The sequence below is a fragment of the Bos mutus genome, chromosome 5 (genome assembly GCF_027580195.1).
Source record: "Bos mutus isolate GX-2022 chromosome 5, NWIPB_WYAK_1.1, whole genome shotgun sequence".
In the NCBI taxonomy this organism is placed as follows: Eukaryota; Metazoa; Chordata; class Mammalia; order Artiodactyla; family Bovidae; genus Bos; species Bos mutus.
The window spans coordinates 29555461-29576666 of record NC_091621.1 but is presented as its reverse complement, the minus strand read 5'-3'; the positions used below and the strand labels follow the sequence as shown (position 1 = coordinate 29576666).

Below are 21206 nucleotides of genomic sequence, written 5' to 3'. Positions count from 1 at the left end.
TTTCAGTCGTGTCTGGTTCTGTGCAACCGCATGGACTGCAGCCTGACAGACTCCTGTCCATGGGGATTCTCCCGGCAGGAATCTAATTCAACATAAAATGAGTGTGAGTAAACAGTAACCACATTATTTGAAAAATAATGTAAGTAGACACAGCCTTTAAGACCCAGAAAATAACTTTGAGTGTCTACCTAAGAATAACCGAGCAATGACAAAATAAATTTCAATCTATGCCGCGTAGTGCTTGTGGCTCAGACGCTCAGTCGTGTCCAACTCTTTGAGACCTATGAACTGTAGCCAGCCAGGCTCCTTTGTCCCTGGGCTTCTTCTGCAAAAATACTGGAATGGGTTGCCATTTCCTCCTCCAGGGGATCTTCCCGACTCAGGGATCAAACCCATGTCTCTTATGTCTCCAGCATTGGCAAGTGGATTCTTTATCACTACTGCCACTTGGGAAGCCCCATGCCAAGTAGACACAGTTATAAGTTAACATCCCTCATGTGATTCTTGATATTACACTGGCTTCTTTATTAGGATATATTTCATTTACAGATGTATACAATACTACAATATGAACACCTATGAACATCAAACTTAGTTAATAAATCATTGTATTATAAATATCTAGGAATGTTGTTTGCTTTTAACTTATCTAATTCCTCTCTGTATCCCTCAAAGACAATCAGTATTCTAGACTTGATGTTTAATCATTCCTGTAGTGATTCTAATGCTTTTACTTAATATATATATACCTCATATAAAGCATAATGTATGGTGTATATTATAGATAATATGTAAATATGTAAACAGTGTGTAATATAATTTTGCATAAACTCTATCTATAAAATGGTGCCAAAGTATATATTCTTTTGCTTTACTGCATCTCAAATATCTGAATGTAAGAACTAAAACTGTAAAGCTCCTAGAAGAAAATATAGGTGTAAGTCTTTGTTACCTTGGATTAAGCAATGATTTCTCAGTTATGACTCCAAAAACACAACCACCAAAGGAAAAAAATATGTAGCTTGAACTTCATCAAAATAAAAGTGTTTGTGTTTCAAAGGAGACTTTATAAGTCAGGGTTCTCCAGAGAAACAGAACCAATAGGATGTGTGTGTGTGTGTGTGTGTGTGTGTGTGAGTACATATACATGTGGGCTTCCCAGGTGGCGCTAGTGGTAAAGAACTCACTTGACAATGCAGAAGACATAAGAGATGACAGTTTGATCCGTGGGTTGGGCAGATCCCAAGGTAACCAGATCCCCTGGAGGAGGGCAACCCACTCTAGTACTCTTGCCTGGAGAATCCCATGGACAGAGGCGCCTGGGGTCTCAAAGAGTCAGACATGACTGAAGCGACTTAGCACCCAGGCATGCATACATACACATGTATTTATATAAAGAGATTTACTGTAAAGAATTGGCTCATGTGATTATAGAGCTGGCAAGTCCCTAGACCTGTGGGGTGAGCTGGCACACTGCAGACCCAGAGAGCTGACGTAGTTCCAGTATGTAGGCTGGCAGATTTGCAACCCACGAAGTGTCAGGGTTTCAGTTCAAGTTCGCAGGCAGGAAAATATTGATGTTCTAGTGCAAGGGCTGTCAGACAAGAAGAATCCTCTATTAACTGGGGAAGATAACCTGTTTGTTTTATTCATACCTTCAGTTGATTAGATAAGGCCCACTTACATTATGGACTTCCCTGGTTGCTCAGACAGTAAAGCATCTGTCTACAATGTGGGAAACCCATGTTCGAGCCCTGGTTTGGGAAGATCCCCTGGAGAAGGAATTGGCAATCCACTCCAGTACTATTGCCTGGAAAATCCCATGGATAGAGGAGCCTGGTAGGCTACAGTCTGTGGGGTTGCAAAGAGTCGGACATGACTGAGCGACTTCACTTTCACTTTCACTTTACATTATGGATGGCTATTTGCTTTACTCAGACAACTGATTTAAATGTTAGTCTTACCCTAGAACACTTAGAATGGTGACTGACCAAATATCTAGACATTCCCTGGCACAGTCGAGCTGACACATGAAATTAATCAGCACAGATACTGTCATACAAGTGAAAAAACAATTCAAAAAATAGAAGAAAATATTTGCAAATCATATATCTGATAAGGGGCTCATATCTAAAATACATAAACAACTTTTCAACCCAAAACTAAAAAAAAAAAATCCAATTTAAAAATGGGCAAAGGACTTGAATAGACATTTCTCCCTAGAAGATATGTAAATCACCAATAAGCACATAAGTAGATACTCAGTATCATTAATCTTTAAGGAAATGCAGTTAAAACCAAATGAGAGACCACTACATACCTACTTCAGTTCAGTTCAATTGCTCAGTCATGTCTGACTCTTTGTGACCCCATGAACCACAGCATGCCAGGCCTCCCAGTCCATCACCAACTCGAAGAGTCTACCCAAACTCATGTCCATTGAGTTGGTGATGCCATACAGCCATCTGATCCTCTGTTGTCCCCTTCTCCTCCTGCCCTCAATCTTTCCCAGCATCAGAGTCTTTTCAAATGAGTCAGCTCTTCGCATCAAGTGTCCAAAGTATTGGAGTTTCAACTTCAACATCAGTCCTTCCAATGAACATCCAGGACTGATCTCCTTTAAGATGGACTGGTTGGATCTCCTTGTAGTCCAAGGGACTCTCAAGAGTCTTCTCCAACACCACAGTTCAAAAGCATCAATTCTTTTGGTGCTCAGCTTTCTTTATAGTCCAACTCTCACATCCATACATGACCACAGGAAAAACCATAGCCTTGACTAGATGGACCTTTGTTGGCAAAGTAATGCTGTCTAGGTTGGTCATAACTTTCCTTCCAAGGAGTAAGCGTCTTTTAATTTCATGGCTGCAATCACCATCTGCAGTGATTTTGGAGCCCCCAAAATAAAGTCAGCCACTGTTTCCACTGTTTCCCCATCTATTTCCCATGAAGTGATGGGACTGGATGCCATGATCTTTGTTTTCTGAATGTTGAGTTTTAAGCCAACTTTTTCACTCTACTCTTTCATTTTCATCAAGTCGCTCTTTAGTTCTTCTTCACTTTGTGCCATAAGAGTGGTGTAATCTGCATATCTGAGGTTATTGATATTTCTCCCAGCAATCTTGACTCCAGCTTGTGCTTCATCTAGCCTAGCATTTCTTATGATGTACTCTGCATATAAGTTAAATAAGCAGGGTGACAATATATAGCCTTGACATACTCCTTTTCATATTTGGAACCAGTCTGCTGTTCCATGTCCAGTTCTAACTGTTGCTAACATACCCGCTAGGATGGCTTTAATCAAAACTATAGACAGTAACAAGTATTGGAAAGTGGGCAAATTAGAACTCTCATATATTGCTGGTTCAAATGTAAAATGAGGCAGCCACTTTGGAAAAACAGTTGACAGTTTCTCAGAAAGTTAAACCTAGACTTACCATATGACCAAGAAATGCCACTCCTACATGTATACCCAGGAGAAATGAAAGCATATGGCCACACACCAAAAAAAATTTTGAATGTGCCTAGCAGAATTATCCAAAATAGCCAGAAGTGGAAACTATCCAAATGTCCATCAACTGATAAATAAATAAATGCCATGTAGCCATACAATAGAATATACTGTGCCATAAAAAGTAATGAAGTACTGATAGTTACTATCAATACAGTATGGATGAACCTTGAAACATTTTGCTAAGTGAAAACAGTCAGATACAAAAGTCCATATGTTGTATGATTCCATTTATAAGAAATGTCCAAAATAGGCAAATTTCATAGACACAGAAAGTAGATTAGTGGTTTCCAGGGACTTTGGAAAAGGAAGAATGGGGAGTAACTGCTAAGTGCATAGAGGTCCTTTTGTGGCTGAGGAAAACATTATACACTTGACCACTGAATAACACAGATTTCAATTGCACAGGTCCACTTACACATGGATTTTATTTTCAATAAATACACGGATTCTCCTGTGTTGTTCAAGGGACAGCTGAAAAATTGATTTTTGTGCTATTTATACAACACACAAACTATACTAAAAACTACTGAACTGTACTCTAAACAAGTTAACTTTCATACTTGAAGTTTGAAAAGTATACCTCAATAAAAAAGGAGAAAATATATAACTTTAATTTTATATCAAAGTGTTGGTTATTTCTAGAAAATTAGTTAGATGGTGCTTCTGACATTTTTTCACTTTATTTGAATTGGTTGAAATGTGCTAATTTAGAACATTCTTATTTATGGAAAAGGAAAGGGATGTATTTCCTACCACAAGTATAAAAGTATCCTTTACATGACAAATTTCAGTTCACTCTTAAAAATGTGTATGGCATTTTGCATTCCAGAAATATTTATTTTTTACCAGTCCATCTGCTCCTTGAACATCATGAAGATAATAAAGCACAGTATCCAAAGAACTCTTTACTTCGTCTGATATGCATGATATCTCTTCTTGGGTGAATGGCTATTCTGTTTTTAGGCTCTTGCACTTACTCCATCTGACAGTAGATAAGAGAAGGCCCAGAAATAAAAATGAATTATTATGAGTGGCATCAGATCAACAAATCCCAGTTACTTGAAGGGGAAAGTCTTATTTTAAGTTTTAGCAACATGGTTCAATCACTGTTTTTCAGTCGCTCAGTCATGTTTGACTCTTTGCAATCCCATGGTCTGTAGCACGCCAGGCTTCCCTGGCCTTCACCAAGTCCCGGAGCCTGCTCATACTCATGTCCATTGAGTTGGTGATGCCGTCCAACCATCTCATCCTCTGTTATCCCCTTCTCTTCCTGCCTTCAATCTTTCCCAGCATTGGGGTCTTTTCTAGTGAGTCAGTTCTTCACATCAGGTGGCCAAAGTATTGGAGCTTCAGCTTCAGCATCAGTCCTTTCAATGAATATTCAGGACAGATTTCCTTTAAGATTGACTGGTTGATCTCCTTGCTGTCCAAGGGACTCTCAAGAGTCTTCTCCAACACCACAGTTCAAAAGCATCAATTCTTCAGCACTCAGCTTTCTTCACAGTCCAACTCTCACATCCGTACATGACCACTGGTAAAACCACAGCTTTGACTAGATAGGCCTTTGTCAGCGAAGTAATGTCTCTGCTTTTAAATATGCTCCAGGTTTGTCATAGCTTTTCTTCCAAGGAGCCAGCATCTTTTAATTTCATGGCTGCAGTCACAATCTGCAGTGATTTTGGAGCCCCCCCCCCCAAATAAAGTCTGTCCCTGTTTCCATTGTTTCCCCATCTATTTGCCATGAAGTGATGGGACCAGATGCCATGATCTTCATGTTTTGAATGTTGAGTTTTAAGTCAGCTTTTTCACTCTCTTCTTTCACTTTCATTAAGAGGCTTTTCAGTTCCTCTTTGCCTTCTGCCATAAGGGTGGTGTCATCTGCATCTCTGAGCTTATTGGTATTTCTCCCAGCAATCTTAATTCCAGCTTGTGCATCATCCAGTCCAGCATTTTACATGATGTAGTCTACATATAAGTTAAATAAGCAAGGTCACAATATACAGCCTTGACAAACTCCTTTCCCAATTTGGAACCAGTCCATTGTTCCATGTCCAGTTCTAACTGTTTATTCTTGACCTGCATACAGATTTCTCAGGAGGCAGGTAGGGTGGTCTGGTATTTCCATCTCTTTAAGAATTTTCCACAGTTTGTTGTGATCCACCCAGTCAAAGGCTTTGGTGTAGTCAGTAAAGCAGATGTTTTGGGAATTCTCTTGCTTTTTCTATGATCCAACAGATGTTGGCAATTTGATCTCTGGGTCCTCTTCCTTCTCTAAATCCAGTTTGACCATCTAAGTTCACATACTGTTGAAGCTTAGCTTGGAGAATTTTGAGCATTACTTTGCTAGCGTGTGAAATGAGTGCAAATTGTGTGGTAGTTTACACATTCTTTGGCATTGCCCTTCTTTGGGATTGGAATGAAAACTCACCTTTTCCAGTCCTGTGACCACTGCTGAGTTTTCCAAATTTGCTGGCATATTGAGTGCAGCACTTTTTCAGCATCCTCTTTTAGGATTTTAAATAGCTCAGCTGGAATTCCATCACCTCCACTGGCTTTGTTCATATTGGTGAACAAAGGCCCACTTGACTTCACACTCAAGATGTCTGGCTTTAGGTGGGTGATCACACCATCATGGTTATCTGGTCATTAAAGTCTTTTTTGTATAGTTTTTTATTGTTAGTGACATTGTTCAATAATTTATTTTATTTTTGGAGGTTTTTTTTAGATCTTGTTTTTTTGATGTGGACCATTTTTAAAGTCTTTATCGAACTTGTTACAATGCTTGTTTATGTTCTGGTTTTTTGGCCATGAGACCTGCAAGATCTTAGCTCTCCGACCAGGGATAGAACCTCTACCCCCCGCACTGGAAGACAAAGTCTTAACCACTGGATTACCAGGGAAATCCCAGTTCAGTAATTTATATTTAAACATCTATCCTTATACTAGGCATGACTGATACCATAACTGTGTATTTACATTGGCAAGGATGAGATCATCGTGATCAAGTGCGACTCCTCTTCATTTCTCACTAACACAATGCTTCCAGGTAATCGAGGTGTTCCTTCCACCTGAGAAATGGTGACACTTTAGATACAGTCCATGGCCCCAGAGTAACCCTGCAAAGTCATTTACTCTTCTCTGGCCAAGAGGAAACAACTCCCTACTCCGAAATTCCAAGGTGAAAGGCCAGTGATTTTAGATGGCCACCGTCATCCTGGTTTATTCCTAGAACATTTGAACTGACCAAAGCCCATGACTGCATTGCTGGGTGGTGCACTTTTAAATGAACACTGAACAAACACAGGAATATATATTTAAATAAATTACTGTTCCTGGATAAACATTTGGGGAAGCTCTAGAGGCAGTAGATTTTCATAATTTTGACTGAGTTCACTTTAGGTAAAAAGAGACCATGATGGGTTCCAGTGAATGGTTTAAAACATCTGCTTCTTACATCAAATAACTGAGAAGGACTTCTGGAAGCTTTCAGATAGGCTTTAAATTTAATTACTTTTTCAATATATCTAATTCCTTCCATTAAATGTGAAGCTTTTCTTTGTGAAATTTCAATTTTACAAATGTTCTCCTCCAGTGATTAAAAAGAATTTCAAGGGTTTGGCATAAAGTAATGTGTTCTTAAATAAATATTTTCTGCCCCTAAAACTTCCTATGCATGATACTATTCCATAACAGACAGCAAAATATTTGAATATTCTATGTAAGTTTCTTTCCTGAGATGCACTATCAACATTCACTCTAGGGGACTTCCATGGTGGCTCAGTGGTAAGGAATTCACCTGCCAATGCAGGAGATGTGGGTTTGATCCCTGGTCCAGGAAGAGCCCACATGCCACTGTGCAACTAAGCCCGTGTGCCACAACTACTGAGCCCGTGTGCCACAACTACTGAGCCCGTGTGCCACAACTACTGAAGCACAAGTGCCCTAGAGCCCATGCTCCACAACAAGAGAAGCCAGCGCAACGAGAAGCCAGTATGCTGCAACTAGAGGGTAGCCCTCACTCTCGCAACTCGAGGAAAGCCCATGCAGCAACAAAGACCCAGAACAGCCAAAAGTAAAATAAATTAATTAATTTTTTAATTAGAAAAAAAGCATTCACTCTAGCTGCAGTCAGAAGTGAAAATACAGTCTTACTACATTTTTGCAGTTAGATTCTCTTACACACAGACTTAGCAGTGTCAGATATGTTGGTTTATAGTTTTATTTCATAGTGTACCACTGAGGTATACAATTATGCCTTCATCACTACTTAGAACTTAAAAAGTAGTCTTCAACTAGAAAGCAGCTGATTTCCATCAGGATTGTAGAGTTTGGTTTTTAAAACTTTAGGTTGAACCACCAGATGTTGTTTACCAAAAAAGCTGAAGATACTGAGAAGTTGTATATTTTTTGATGATTGGCATTTCAGCTGGGCTGAAATGGAATCATGTGGGTCATTTGAGATCTTGAAAGTAAGTGAATCTATTTAATTCAGTTGTAATGTTCTTTACTGAAAGAGTTCTTTGGTAATTGGTTGCTTTAAAGCGACACAGAGTTATTAATTGTACTATGTTACTTAGAAATCATCATTGTGTGAGCGTGTTGTGTGTGTGTGTGTTTGTACATAAATCTGCTAAAATTCAAAGAAACATATTTCATTTCAAAAAGGATGGTTTATTCATTGAGGCTTATTAATGTTTCCTCAGCATCATCTTTTTCTTAATATATGAGCTTGGAAAAACTAAACTTGGGAACTAAAATTAGAGCTACCATCATTTTGTTCTTTTGTTAAAAGGGAAACAGCCTCCTCACCATGAGTGACAGTCAAAACAATAACAAATGCCAAAAAAAAAAGAGTAAAAAAAATTAATCATACTTGGATACAAGACAAAGCACTACTTTTTTTTTTCTTTTCTACCAACAAAATCACCATAGCACATTAGGATATTAATGCTCAGACTTCATTGATATTCATTAAGACTCAAACTAAATATCTACTGTAATATTTACTGTACCTAGATAAGCTTGGCTTCTCCATTCTAAATTTTCAAACTCCTGTCTAACATGATTCCCCACCTCCTTTGTTTTCAGGGAGTTGGAAAAGCCAGGGGCGCACAGTAACCACACATAGCATTATCCTCACCAATTCACTTGCAATATTTACACAGGCATATGACAAACATGTTGCGTTCCATATGTTTAAGACTAGATACAGAGGGAAGAGTAAAGTCAAATTCTTTGCCCTCAAGGAATTCACACTTCAGGGGAAATCCTTTCCAGGGAATATAATATGACTAGAGACATTTTGGGGAAAAAATTTGTTAAGAGGATTCCAAGGAAACAGACCATAGCATTTGGGCAGTTGGATCTGAAACAGGTGGAGCAAACCCATTTCAGGCATAGAAAGCAGAGTTGTAGGTTGATTGACCTGCCTGGACCACAGATCTAGATAAGGATGCGAGAGGAGACGAGACTGGGAAACGCACAGGGAATAAATGAGAAAGCATTTTATGTCCAAGGGCAGCTATGTGTGGGTTTTATTATCATATTTTCAGGGTGTCAAATATCATTTTGATGAAATCTGGAAGAAAATATATTGGACTAGGAGATTTTAGTTAAGAAAGTTTGCTAGGAATCTACTACATAGATCAGAGCAAGCTATGAAGAGGGTCTGAGCTAATTCAATTAGCTCAGTGAGTGTGAGGTAATTGAGTGAGTGTGAGTCAGTCTTCATGCTTCTTCCATGTTCCTTCTATCCAGTGTTCCTATTTATCCAACCTCAGAGATTTTGAGTTAGTTTTTAAGGCTTCTTGACCTAAAATATAATCATGAAGTGAAGTGAAGTGAAAGTTGCTCAGTCATGTCCAACTGTTTGTGACCCCATGGACTGTATAGTCTATCGGATTCTCTAGGCCAAAATACTGGAGTGGGTAGCCATTCCCTTCTCCAGGGGGTCTTCCCAACCCAGGGATCGAACCCAGGTCTCCAACCTTGCAAGTGGATTCTTTACCAGCTGAGCCACCAAGGAAGCCCATGGAAATACACAAACATTAGATTTAAAGATGTTCATTTGCAGTCCAGTCTATAATGGTGAAAAACTGAAAACAACTTCTTGTCCAAAAACAAGGTATTGGTTAGAGAGAGAGAAGTCACTCTCTCTGACTCTTTGCAATCCCATGGACTGTAGCCTACCAGGCTCCTCCTTCCATGGGATTTTTCAGGCAAGAGTACTGAAGTGGGTTGCCATTTCCTTCTTCAGGGGAATCTTCCTGACCCAGGGATTGAACCCTGGACTCCCACATTGCAGGCAGATGCTTTACCGTCTGAGCCACCAGGGAAGCCTCTGGAATTGGTTAAGTAAATTATTATACATCCATCCAGTGGAGTACTATGGAGTCTTTGCAATTAGTGTTCAAGTAAATTTGAAAACACAAGACATTCAAAATATGTTTAGTTAAATAAAAAGCAAGTCATAATGAATATGTAGACAAAAAAATCTAGACTTTTTCATGCATTTTACATGTATAAAACTTAAAGGACGGATACTTAAAATGTTATTAACAATTACTCTTAGTGTTGGTATTATAGGATAGTTTCCTTTTTGTTATTTATATTTTTAATTTTTATAGTGATTATGCATTATTTTTGAATCTGAAAAAAGTTATTAATTTTAATTTTAAGGATAGGAGGTAAGAATTTTAAGGGCTTGCAGAATGAAAAATGGTCCCAACTTAGGTGACCACTGACTTTGCATATGTAATGCTGCTACTGACTTTCCATCACTAACCAGCTTCCTGAGCTTACCTTCTTCAAACGTTAATCAGTGTATGCCATTTAGCTCCCAGGCAGTCATGGCATGGAGTGCAATAAGAATTCCCATGTTACCATTTTTAAGTATTATAGTCATTCATATATTATGTGCCAGTTAGTAGGCTAGAAATGTTTGTATATTTTTGCTTCTTTACCGTTTATCTTGTGAACCAATCCCATGTGTTTTATTATTATCCCCATTTGCAAATGAAGGAGTCTGAGGCTGAAAAAGCTTAAGTGAAGTGCAGAGCACAGATTGAAACTCAGATTCCAAGGTCAGTGCTCAAAGAACAATGTAATGAGTTCAATTTATTTTTTTTTACTGATTGTTTTGATTTTTACTTTTTATAATAATAAAAAAGGGTGTAGCAAACTTTGCCTCATGCTGTACATATGTAAAAGGTCAGATATCATTGTATGAATTAAAAATATTTATTTAATCCCTCAAAAAGAACAAGAATGTTCTACCTAGTGAAATAGGTGCTTTCAAGCAGGGAAATCAATCATTTCTCACACCAAAAAATACTCTCTACATTATAAGATTTTTCTTTTTACTTCAGAGCAAAAGTGATTTGTCATCTTCTTGGGTCTGGTGTCTTTCATACTTAACATATGTCTTTCCTTTGGGGAATTTTATTATAAATGGTCACAATACCTAGTCATTCATTTCAGCTTGTAGATATTAGTAATACTGTATTTAAGTCACCATTTAATTTTCCAAGAGCTTTGAATTTAATTCACAGTTTAAATTGGGTCAGGAAGATCCCCTGGAGAAGGAAATGGCAACCCACTCCAGTATTCTTGCCTGGAGAATCCCATGGACAGAGAAGCATGGTGGGTTACAGTCTATGGGGCCGCAAAGAGTCAGACACGACTAAGTGACTTCACTTTCACTTTAAATTAGCATTCCATATCCTCTTTTGTTTTTAGTTGCCTTCACAATCCAGGATGGGGGTTTTGAAGGTAAAGAGATGGAGGGAAACAGCAAACTATTCATTTAATATCATAACCCGTGGAACTTAAAAATCATAGAATCTGGAGTTTCAGAGAACTGTGGAGGCCAGTCAATCTAAAGGAATTCTATTTCTTTATTTCCATGTTTTTCCTTTGCTATTCAAATGAGTTAAAACTTTTTTTTTCATCTTTATTAGAAATCTTCTTGAAAACTAAATATGTGGACAAATTTGATGAGCAAAATGAACTAAGAAAAATCAAGTTGGTGGTTATGGATCTTAAGATCACCTTTACAATCAAGCACAGTTTATTAGATTTGTGATCACTGTGATTATAACACATGACGAACAGATTGGCCTGAAGGTCTCAGACTCGAAACATTTCAGATTTGGAGAAGACTTCAGTGTTCAACTTCTTGCTTCTCACCAAGTTGAATTAGGTGTATATACTGATAAAGACAGCTCTGAAAAAAATCTTGCTTATTTTTGACAGGACTAAGAGAAAAAATAAGATTGAGAAAGCTCTCAAAGAGCTGTTTGCCTTCATTCTGTACTAAGTTCTTATAATCTTTTGATGCATATTTTTCCGTTCCCATTTCAAGTACTTTGAGATAAGCAGCTGCCACCATTTCCCACTGAAACATAATTTCATAATCTAGTAGTTTCAGAAGTACATCTTCCTGGACTCCAGGCAAAAGGATCACTGTCTCTTTTTGTTCTCTTACTCCCATTTCCATTCTTTACTGGGTATGAAATGAGGGACCGTGCTTGAAGTTTAGTGTTCTTGGTGGTCGCAATACTCTTTTTAGAGCAGCCATATGTGAGGGGTAGAGTCATGGTCACAACACTGGAAACTAGCTTTTCTGCCTAAATCCAGCTTCTAAAATCCATCATATTGCCCCAACTACCAGGAAAATAAATGCCTAGTTTCTGAGTTAGTCCAACACTCAACTTCTTGTATTTTTAGCTTGTATTTTCTTTTCACCTCTTGGTCATTAGGAGCAGCAAGGCAAAAATTGAAAAATCTCAACAGAGTTGTTTATATTCTCTTGTTGAAATGAATGTGTAGCTCTGGTCCATAATATTTATACAAGTTTTCCTTTTTACTTAATTGTAATTAACATGCTGTTTATTGCATTCCTTTTACCTTTCCTTAAGAATTTGCTTTTTCCTTCAATTGTTTGCATTGGTATCTTTTGAATTTCCTCCCTCTTATTTATTTTTTGGCATAAATAAAAATTGGTGCTACAGTGGGAGCTTGATAAAGCTTTTTATTATGTTCCCTTTTGTCCAAGAGCAATCATGAGACATAGAAAAGGTCTAAACAGTTTGTCCAGAGTTATGTTACAAAAAAAGAGACAAAGTTTTTAATAAGACTTTGTGTTCTTAGTTTTCCGCATCAGTTTTTATTAAAGGACCAGATTTCCTTCAGTTATTTCTGTTGATTCTGTTGATTTTTTTTTCTCTAAATCCTTTAGACTTTTTTCCTGTCCCTTAATTTAAATTTTCTTTTAATTTCTTATATCTGTTTTGTCTTCTTTTTGAAATGTCTTTCTGATTCTGGCCTCATGTCTTACCATTTGGCTTATGGATCCTGTGGAACAGATGTACATTCTCTAATTCAGTAAAGTGGTATTTTCTCTCTCCTCCAGATCATTAGTCAGGGATAGCTAGTTAAAAGGCTTCCCAGGTGGCTCAGTGGTAAGAAATCCACTTGCCAATGTAGGAGATACAAGAGACACGGGTTTAGTCCTTGGGTCAGAAAGATCCTGTGGAGGAGAAGATGACAACCCACTCTAGTTCTCTCGCCTGAGAAATCCCATGGACAGAGGAGCCTGGCAGCCTACTGACCATGGAGTTGCAAAACAGTTGGACATGACTTAGGGACTCAGCACACAGCTGGGTAAAAACCTAATATTTGCATATTTATAAAACACATCCTTTCTCTAGATTGTTTAGTAAATTTTGTTAAAAACATTGGTAACCTATTTGAGGGGGGAAAATCCTAAGTTATTCTCACCTTTACCACACTTCAAAATCAATTACAAATAGATTAAATGGTTAACTTTTTAAAAAACAATCCAAACTCCCAGGAGAAGAATTTTTATGGATTTTAAATCAGTGCAAGAAAATACAAAAGAAAAGGGTAGCATCTTTTCCTCTTTAACTTGTTCTAATATTTAATTTATAAAATTTAATGTTGGACTAGATGTTAACATACTTTTAAAAAATCCTTTGTAGTTTATGGTAACAATAAGCTGTGTATATGCAACAGATATGTCTGAGAAATAATTAATATCTTATATCATCGAAATCTGTAAGTACATTAATGCCAGAATATAAATTTAAGAAGAGCATGAACGGACAGTTGTCCAAGGTAAGGACCAATAAATGAACAATAGTCATATGAAAATGTGTTTATCCTCATCTCTAACCAAAGAAATAAAAATTAAAACAATGTCACTGCCCATACTGCCTATAAAATTGCAAAATTGAAACATCAGTTTAAATATTAGTGACATTTATATGACTGAGTCATTTTAGTTTCTTTTTTTAAAACCCCTAAATTTTAAATTTTCTACAATGAACATGTGTTACTTTTACAATAGAAAAATTAAAATAGATATGTATGCATATTTAATCTCTTCTCTCCAACCCAAGACATGACTAAGAAGTGTACACATTTTTAAGTTGATTCTATTGATTTTATTTCTTAATTCCTCTATATTTCAGTTGACCTAAATATTGTTTATTCCTCAAAGATAAGAATTAACCAAAGTAGAGATTTTTCCAAGCTTGTGACATCCTCTGGCAGTATTTTATGGCCAGGGTATAAGAGCCCTCATGATAAGGCCTGTGTTTTATGGAAAGTGTTGTCTATAAGGTCAACAACCTGTGCCAGTTTGACTCCATAATTAAACTTTGAGACATGTCTGAGATATTGAGGTAAAATGTTCTGGAACTGCTTAAGGTTCAGGGGAAACAGATTTACCATAATAAAATGAAATAAAGAAACAGGTTATCAAGAAAGATGTATTTTGCTATAATATAGATTCTATCTATTGGTTTCAAAATGTTAAAGTTAACCCCAGTAAAACAATTTTTGAGTTTTTGTGGTGATCTCTTAAAATGAATCCCTTAGAGAAGTATTAGAAGGTGAGAGTTATATAGAACTTTATTCATTATGACCCAAATTAAACACTGGCCAAGCATCTCTTTTTATAAGCAGTTTACTTAAGCTATCTGATTAACCCTTATAATAATCTTCTGAAGTTGGTACACTTAATTGTTTATTTCACAAAAGAGAAGGAAATTGAGATGTACAAAGTCTAGCCAGACCAAAGTCCAGCAGAAGCTCATGGGAGAAGCAGGATTTGAGCCCAGACAAGCATGACTGTAAAGATTGAATTTGTGACTTGAAAATTATACTGTTTCCACAATATACATCAATAATCCTATCTTTGGGCTTCCCCCAGTGGTTCAGTAGTAAAGAATCCACCAGCAATGCAAGAGCCATAGGAGATGTGGGTTTGATCCCTGGGTCAAGAAAATCCCCTGGAGGAGGGCAAGGCAACCCACTCCAGTATTTTTGCCTGGAGAATCCCATGGACAGAGGAGTCTGGCTGGCTACAGTCCATAATGTCACAAAGAGTCGAACACCATTAAAGCGACTTAGCAGCAGCAATCTTAACTTTACTACCAACAACCGACCCCAACTCTACATCGGGCACTGCACAGACTAGCATAAAGTGCCCACCTTACCTTGCTTTTGTGTGGCAAAGCAGAAAGAGCTTGGATTCTATGTTCTAACATGGGTTGAATCTTTAGTCTGCTATCGTGTTCCTATTAGTTATTTCTTCACCTATGAAACGAGGGAAAATAAGACCTCAGAGAGCTGCTCTGAAAGTTGAGATATCATATGTGAAAGTGCTTAGAACAGTGCTTGGCAAGTAGTAGATGTTTAATAAATAGTATTTGTTTCCTTTCTTCCTTCCCTTGCCAAACAAAAGTCATTCTTCCTGACCAAGTCAGTTTGTATGAAAATGCTTTCTTGGCTCTCAGTTTATCACAGAATCCTTACAAAAATTTTTTTAAATTTATTTATTTTTAATAGAAGGATGACTGGTTTACAATATTGTGTTGGTTTCTGCCATACATCAACATGAATCAGCCGTAGTATACAAATTTTACACATTATATCAAAAGCACCTAAAACAAGGATCCCAAAGACTTTTAATCCTCCAGGTTTAGGCAGAGTATGCCGCAAGAAGCCAAAACAGAAGCTGATATAACTCGATGCTCTGAATTCTCTCTTTTCTGGATTCGGGCAGTCTTTTTATACTCTTGTTTCTATGACTCTTGCTTCTGTTTCAGCTCTCCTACATGACCCTGCCCCCCAGTTCCAAAATACATCTTACACAACAGAACTCTAGCTCAGACTGCTGATATATGATTTCTCAAAGATGCCTTATCATTTCCTGCTCCCACACTTTTGTTTTCCTGCCAGACTCTGTCTCTGAAATAACTGTCTACTCAAAATTTATCTTTTATCTTTAAGACCAAACTCAATTCATTCTCGTTCATACATCTGCTCTGATCACTCTTGATAGAAGAGACCTTGCTTTCTACTAAACCATCATCTAATAGCACTGAGTGTTCCTCAGTTGGCAGGTTGCAGATACTTCTGTGTTTTAGTGCTGAAAATGGACTGAACAGAATAGTGGTTTTAAATGGCGTCTGATTAGAAGTCCCTTAAGCCACCTCTCCCAGCTCCTTACTCAACTATCTGTGTAACCAGCAAAGCCAAATTCTTACCAATACAGTAAAATCTAAGGCCAATAGGCAAACTATTATCAGAATTAGGAACTTCTGCAATTTAAAGGCCAAAAGAACTGGACTGAGAAACTTTAAAAACCACTTTCCCACTAGAAATAGATTAAAATTCTTGGCCTGAATGTAGAACCACCCTTTGTTCCTCCTCAACTACTTATCTCCTACTCAGAAACACAGGAGGTCTGTCAGTCACCACTGCCAGGCACCAAAAAGGAAAACCTGGTGGGAGCACCATCCCTCTTCTCAGGTAGGTGATTATTTTATGGGGTGGCCATTATGCTATCCCCTAATGCCTAATACAATGATTCAGAAGAGTTAAAAATAATAACAGGAACTACAAAAGTTTTTTTAGGAACATGCTCAAAAAAGGCAGGTAGTCAATATTAAATTTTGAAGTCGGATGTGGGGGTTGGGGCAGTGTGAATTGGATCAGTTCAGTTCAGTCTCTCAGTCATGTCCAACTCTTTGTGACCCCATGGACTACAGCACACCAGGCTTCCCTGTCAATCACCAACTCCCAGAGCTTGTTCAAACTCATGTCTATTGAGTCAGTGATGCCATCCAACCACCTCATCCTCTGTTGTCTCCTTCTCCTTTCAGTTATAACATAAACATATACTAGGGATGTGATGTAAAATACGATGACTGTTAACACTGGTCTATGGTATATTTGAGGGCTTCCCTGGTGGCTCAGAGGTTAAAGTGTCTGCCTCCAATGCGGGAGACCTGGGTTCAATCCCTGGGTGGGGAAGATCCCCTGGAGAAGGAAAGGGTAACCCATTCCAGTATTCTTGCCCGGAGAATCCCATGGACAGAGAAGCTTGGTAGGCTACAGTCCACGGAGTCGCAAGGAGTCAGACACGACTGAGAGACTTCACTTCACTTTTCACTATGGTATATTTGAAAGCTTTTAAGAGAGTAGATCCAAGAGTTCCCATCACCAGGAAAAAACTTTTTTTGGTGTCTATTCGAGATAATGGATGTTAACTAAGCTTATTATTAATCATTTTCTAATATATGTAAGTCAAATCATTATGCAATATGCCTTAAACTTATATTAATACAATGCTATGAGAAGGGGACGGCAGGGGATGAGATGATTGGATGGCATCACCGATTCAACGGACACAGGTTTGGGTGGACTCCAGGAGTTGGTGATGGACAGGGAGGCCTGGCATGCTGCGGTTCATGGGGTCGCAAAGAGTTGGACACGACTGAGTGACTGAACTGAGCTGAACTGATGTATCAATTGTGTCTCAATAAAACTGGGGGGAAAAGTCAGATGTGAGGCTAGACATAAAATTAATGAGAAATTATTTATTTAATGTTGATAAACTTAGAGTGAAACTATATTTATGAATCTCTTCAAACAACATGGGCTTCCCTGGTGGCTCAGAGGTTAAAGCGTCTGCCTCCAATGCGGGAGACCTGGGTTTAATCCCTGGGTTGGGAAGATCTCCCAGAGAAGGAAATGGTAACCCACTCCAGTATTCTTGCCCGGAGAATCCCATGGACAGAGAAGCCTGGTAGGCTACAGTCCATGAGGTCACAAAGAGTTGGAAACGACTGAACGACTTCACTTCAAACAACATAATAGCTGAAACATATAAAGTAAAAATTATTAGAAATATAACAAGAAATAGCAAACACAATTCTGTGAAAGACTCACTATCTATTTCAGGCTATGAGAAATCCAGTAGGAAAAAAGTAAGAAAAAAAATAAATTGAAATAGTATTTTTAATAATATATCAGAATATAATATATAATGTGATAGATATGTATATATGTACATAGATATAATATGTAGACATATTTATCAATAGATCCATGGATAGTAGCCAAACCAGCTGCCGGCAAAAGCATGTATGAAATATTTAGAAAATTTTATTATAGTTTTTGTCTCAAAGAAAACATCAAGAAATTCCAATAATTAGAAATCTAGTCCATTCTGATTTCTATGTACATTTCATGTACTAGATATTAATAAGGAAAATGAGTGGGCAAACAGCTAAATTACCCTCGAGTTAAAGCAAGAATTAAAGCTACAACTACAAACCATTTAGAAATTAATGAAAATGACAGCATTATATATCAAAATGTAGAATGACACCAAAGCTGCAACTGGAAGCAGATTCGTAAGAGGAAAGAACTGATATATTTTTTGTTTAATGAATTTTTTGTTGTGTGTTCTAATAATTTTCTATTTCTTAAAATTAAGCCCTAACCACTTCAGTGTTTGTTGATGTAGTACTTCATACATGTTAAACACAATTTAAAGGAATTAATATGCTAGACTGAGCCAGACTTGCCTGTGAGTGTCCAGGAGTCGCTGGCAGAGACGTGGGTCAACAGTGGCCTACTGCGGGGTCAGGGGCACTGAATACAATGGTATGACTGAAGACTGAACTGAACCTGAACCGAACTATCTGCTTGTATTCTCTTTGCTTGGGTTTATTTGGGCTCGTATATGCCAGCTTTCCATTTTCCTGGGACAATAACCACTTGGCACCAAATTTGATCACCTGACACACACCTCAGTCCCCTTTAAATTTAAAAATTCTTTAAATTGACCCTCAGTCAGTTCAGTTGCTCATTCGTGTCTGACTCTTTGTGATCCTGTGGACTGCAGCATGCAAGCCTTCCCTGTCCATCACCAGTCCCCAGAACTTGCTCAAACTCAAGTCCATCAAGTTGGTGATGCCATCCAACCATCTCATCCTCTGTCGTCCCCTTCTCCTCCTGCCCTCAATCTTTCCCAGTCTCAGGGTCTTTTCCAAAGATTCAGTTCTTCACATCAGGAGGCCAAAGTATTGGACCTTCAGCTTCAGCATCAGTCCTTGCAATGAATATTCAGGATTAATTTCCTTTAGGATTGACTGGTTTGATCTCCTTGCAGTGCAAGGGACTCTCAAGAGTCACCTTCAACAATACAGTTCAGAAGCATCACTTCTTCGGTATTCAGCTTTCTTTATTGTCCACCTCTCACATCCATACATGACTACTGGAAAAACCATAGCTTGGACTAAATGGACCTTTGTCGGGAAAGTAATGTCTTTGCTTTTTAATATGCTGTCTAGGTTGGTCATAGCTTTTATTCCAAAGAGCAGACGTCCTTTAATTTCATGGCTGCAGTCACCATCTGCAGTGATTTTGGAGCCCAAGAAAATAAAGTCTGTCATTGTTTCCGTTGTTTCCCCATCTATTTGCCATGAAGTGATGGGACCAGATGCTATGATCTTCATTTTTTTAATGTTGAGCTTTAAGTCAGCTTTTTCAGTCTCTTTCACCTTCATCAAGAGGCTCTTTAGTTTCTCTTCACTTCCTGCCATAAGGGTGGTGTCATCTGCATATCTGAGGTTATTGACATTTCTCCCAGCAATCTTAATTCCAGCCTTCGCTTCATCCAGCCCAGCATTTCACATGATGTAGTCTACATATAAGTTAAATAAGCAGGGTGACAATATACAGCCTTGATAATATACCTCCTTTCCCAATTTGGAACCAGACCATTGTTCCGTGTTCTAACTGTTGCTGGTTCTAACTGTTGCTTGTTGACCTGCATACACATTTCTCAGGAGGCAGGTAAGGTGGTCTAGTATTTGCATCTCCTTAAGAATTTTCCACAGTTGTTGTGATACACACAGTCAAAGGCTTTGGCATAGTCAATAAAGCAGAAATAGATGTTTTTCTGGAATTTTCTTGCTTTTTCTATGTTCCAACAGATATTGGCAATTTGATCTCTGGTTCCTCTGCCTTTTCGAAATCCATCACGTATTGCTAAAGCCTGGCTTGGAGAATTTTGAGCATTACTTTGCCAGTGTCTGAGATGAGTGCAACTGTGTAGTAGTTTGAACATTCTTTGGCATTGCCTTTCTTTAGGATTGGAAAGAAAACTGACCTTTTCCAGTCCTGTGGCCACTGTTGAGTTTTCCAAATTTGCTGGCATATTGAGTGCAGCACTTCAATGTGCTATTTGACCCTCAACACATGCTATTTGATAGTTACTCCTTGATTCCATACAGCTGCTGTTATTAGTAAGAGGCACTCACACCTTCTGTTCAGGACACAGGGAGCCTTTATATGTTGGAAGAACCACACCTTGCCTCCCAACAAGAGGGAAATCACAGAGAGAGGTTCAATTGTAATTTAGCATAAGGGTCTGTGGTCTTCTTCTTGTAAGTTTATCACAGGATTAAATACATACATATGTAAGTACATACATATATGCATAGATACATATAGGACAAAACATATACATATGTATACAGAATGAAAAAGTTATCTTTTAAGAATTTACCAGAAACTATAAAAAAATACATTTTGAACTTTTAAATTCTATTTTAATGGCAATCATTTGAACTAAAATAAAGAGATTGTTTTTCTCCTCTGAGCTTCCTGTGTTTAATAAAATCATAAAGTATAGTATACTGATGTCAAAAATATTAGCTAGGGTGGGTACAGAATTTTTATACTGGACTCTCAGATACACAGATAAAGTAGGTTTGTGTCACATCTTAGTCCTCAATTCAAATGCTATGTTTACTTTTCCTAAATTTTTCACTTAATTTGTTAGCCATCTTATTCATTTATTAGCCATCTTATTATTTCCATAGCAGCTATATCCCTTAATAAACTATAGTTCATTTTCTCAGTTCAGAGTGGTTTCTCCAACAACAAAACTGTCCATTTGCTGTAGAGAAACTACAGTAATTGCTATCATCAACTATGGTACCCTAAAAGAAGGTCCTTATTTCTATCATAGTTCTCGTTGAATTATGTGTATATACAGGAAGACAAACTGATCTGCTGAAAACAATCCATACAGTGTTTAAACCTAATAGCATTTTCCTCCAATGTAGGCGAGGGTCCAACGTATCTCTTACATTGGACATGAGTAGCTTGGGCAATGTTGAACCCTTTGTGGCCATACCAACCCCACGGGAGAAGGTAGCCATGGAGTACCTGCAATCAGCCAGCCGAATTCTCACAAGGTCGCAGCTGAGGGACGTCGTGGCAAGTTCACACTTACTCCAAAGTGAATTCATGGTAAGCCTGCTGTTTGTTATTCACTCTTCAGGAGGCATTTTGATATTCTAGCCAC

At 38.0% G+C, this 21206-nt stretch overlaps 1 protein-coding gene across 2 annotated transcripts in view; it reads left to right on the top strand.

Annotated features, from left to right (window-relative positions):
- The window catches only part of PTPRR (protein tyrosine phosphatase receptor type R), a 275415-nt gene that overhangs the window by 201875 nt on the left and 52334 nt on the right, over positions 1 to 21206 (top strand). For both annotated transcript variants that reach the window (XM_070370605.1, XM_005887724.3), the window contains one exon: positions 20965 to 21151. In XM_070370605.1, coding sequence (XP_070226706.1) covers positions 20965 to 21151 — 187 coding nt within the window. The remainder of the gene's footprint in view (positions 1 to 20964; positions 21152 to 21206) is intronic.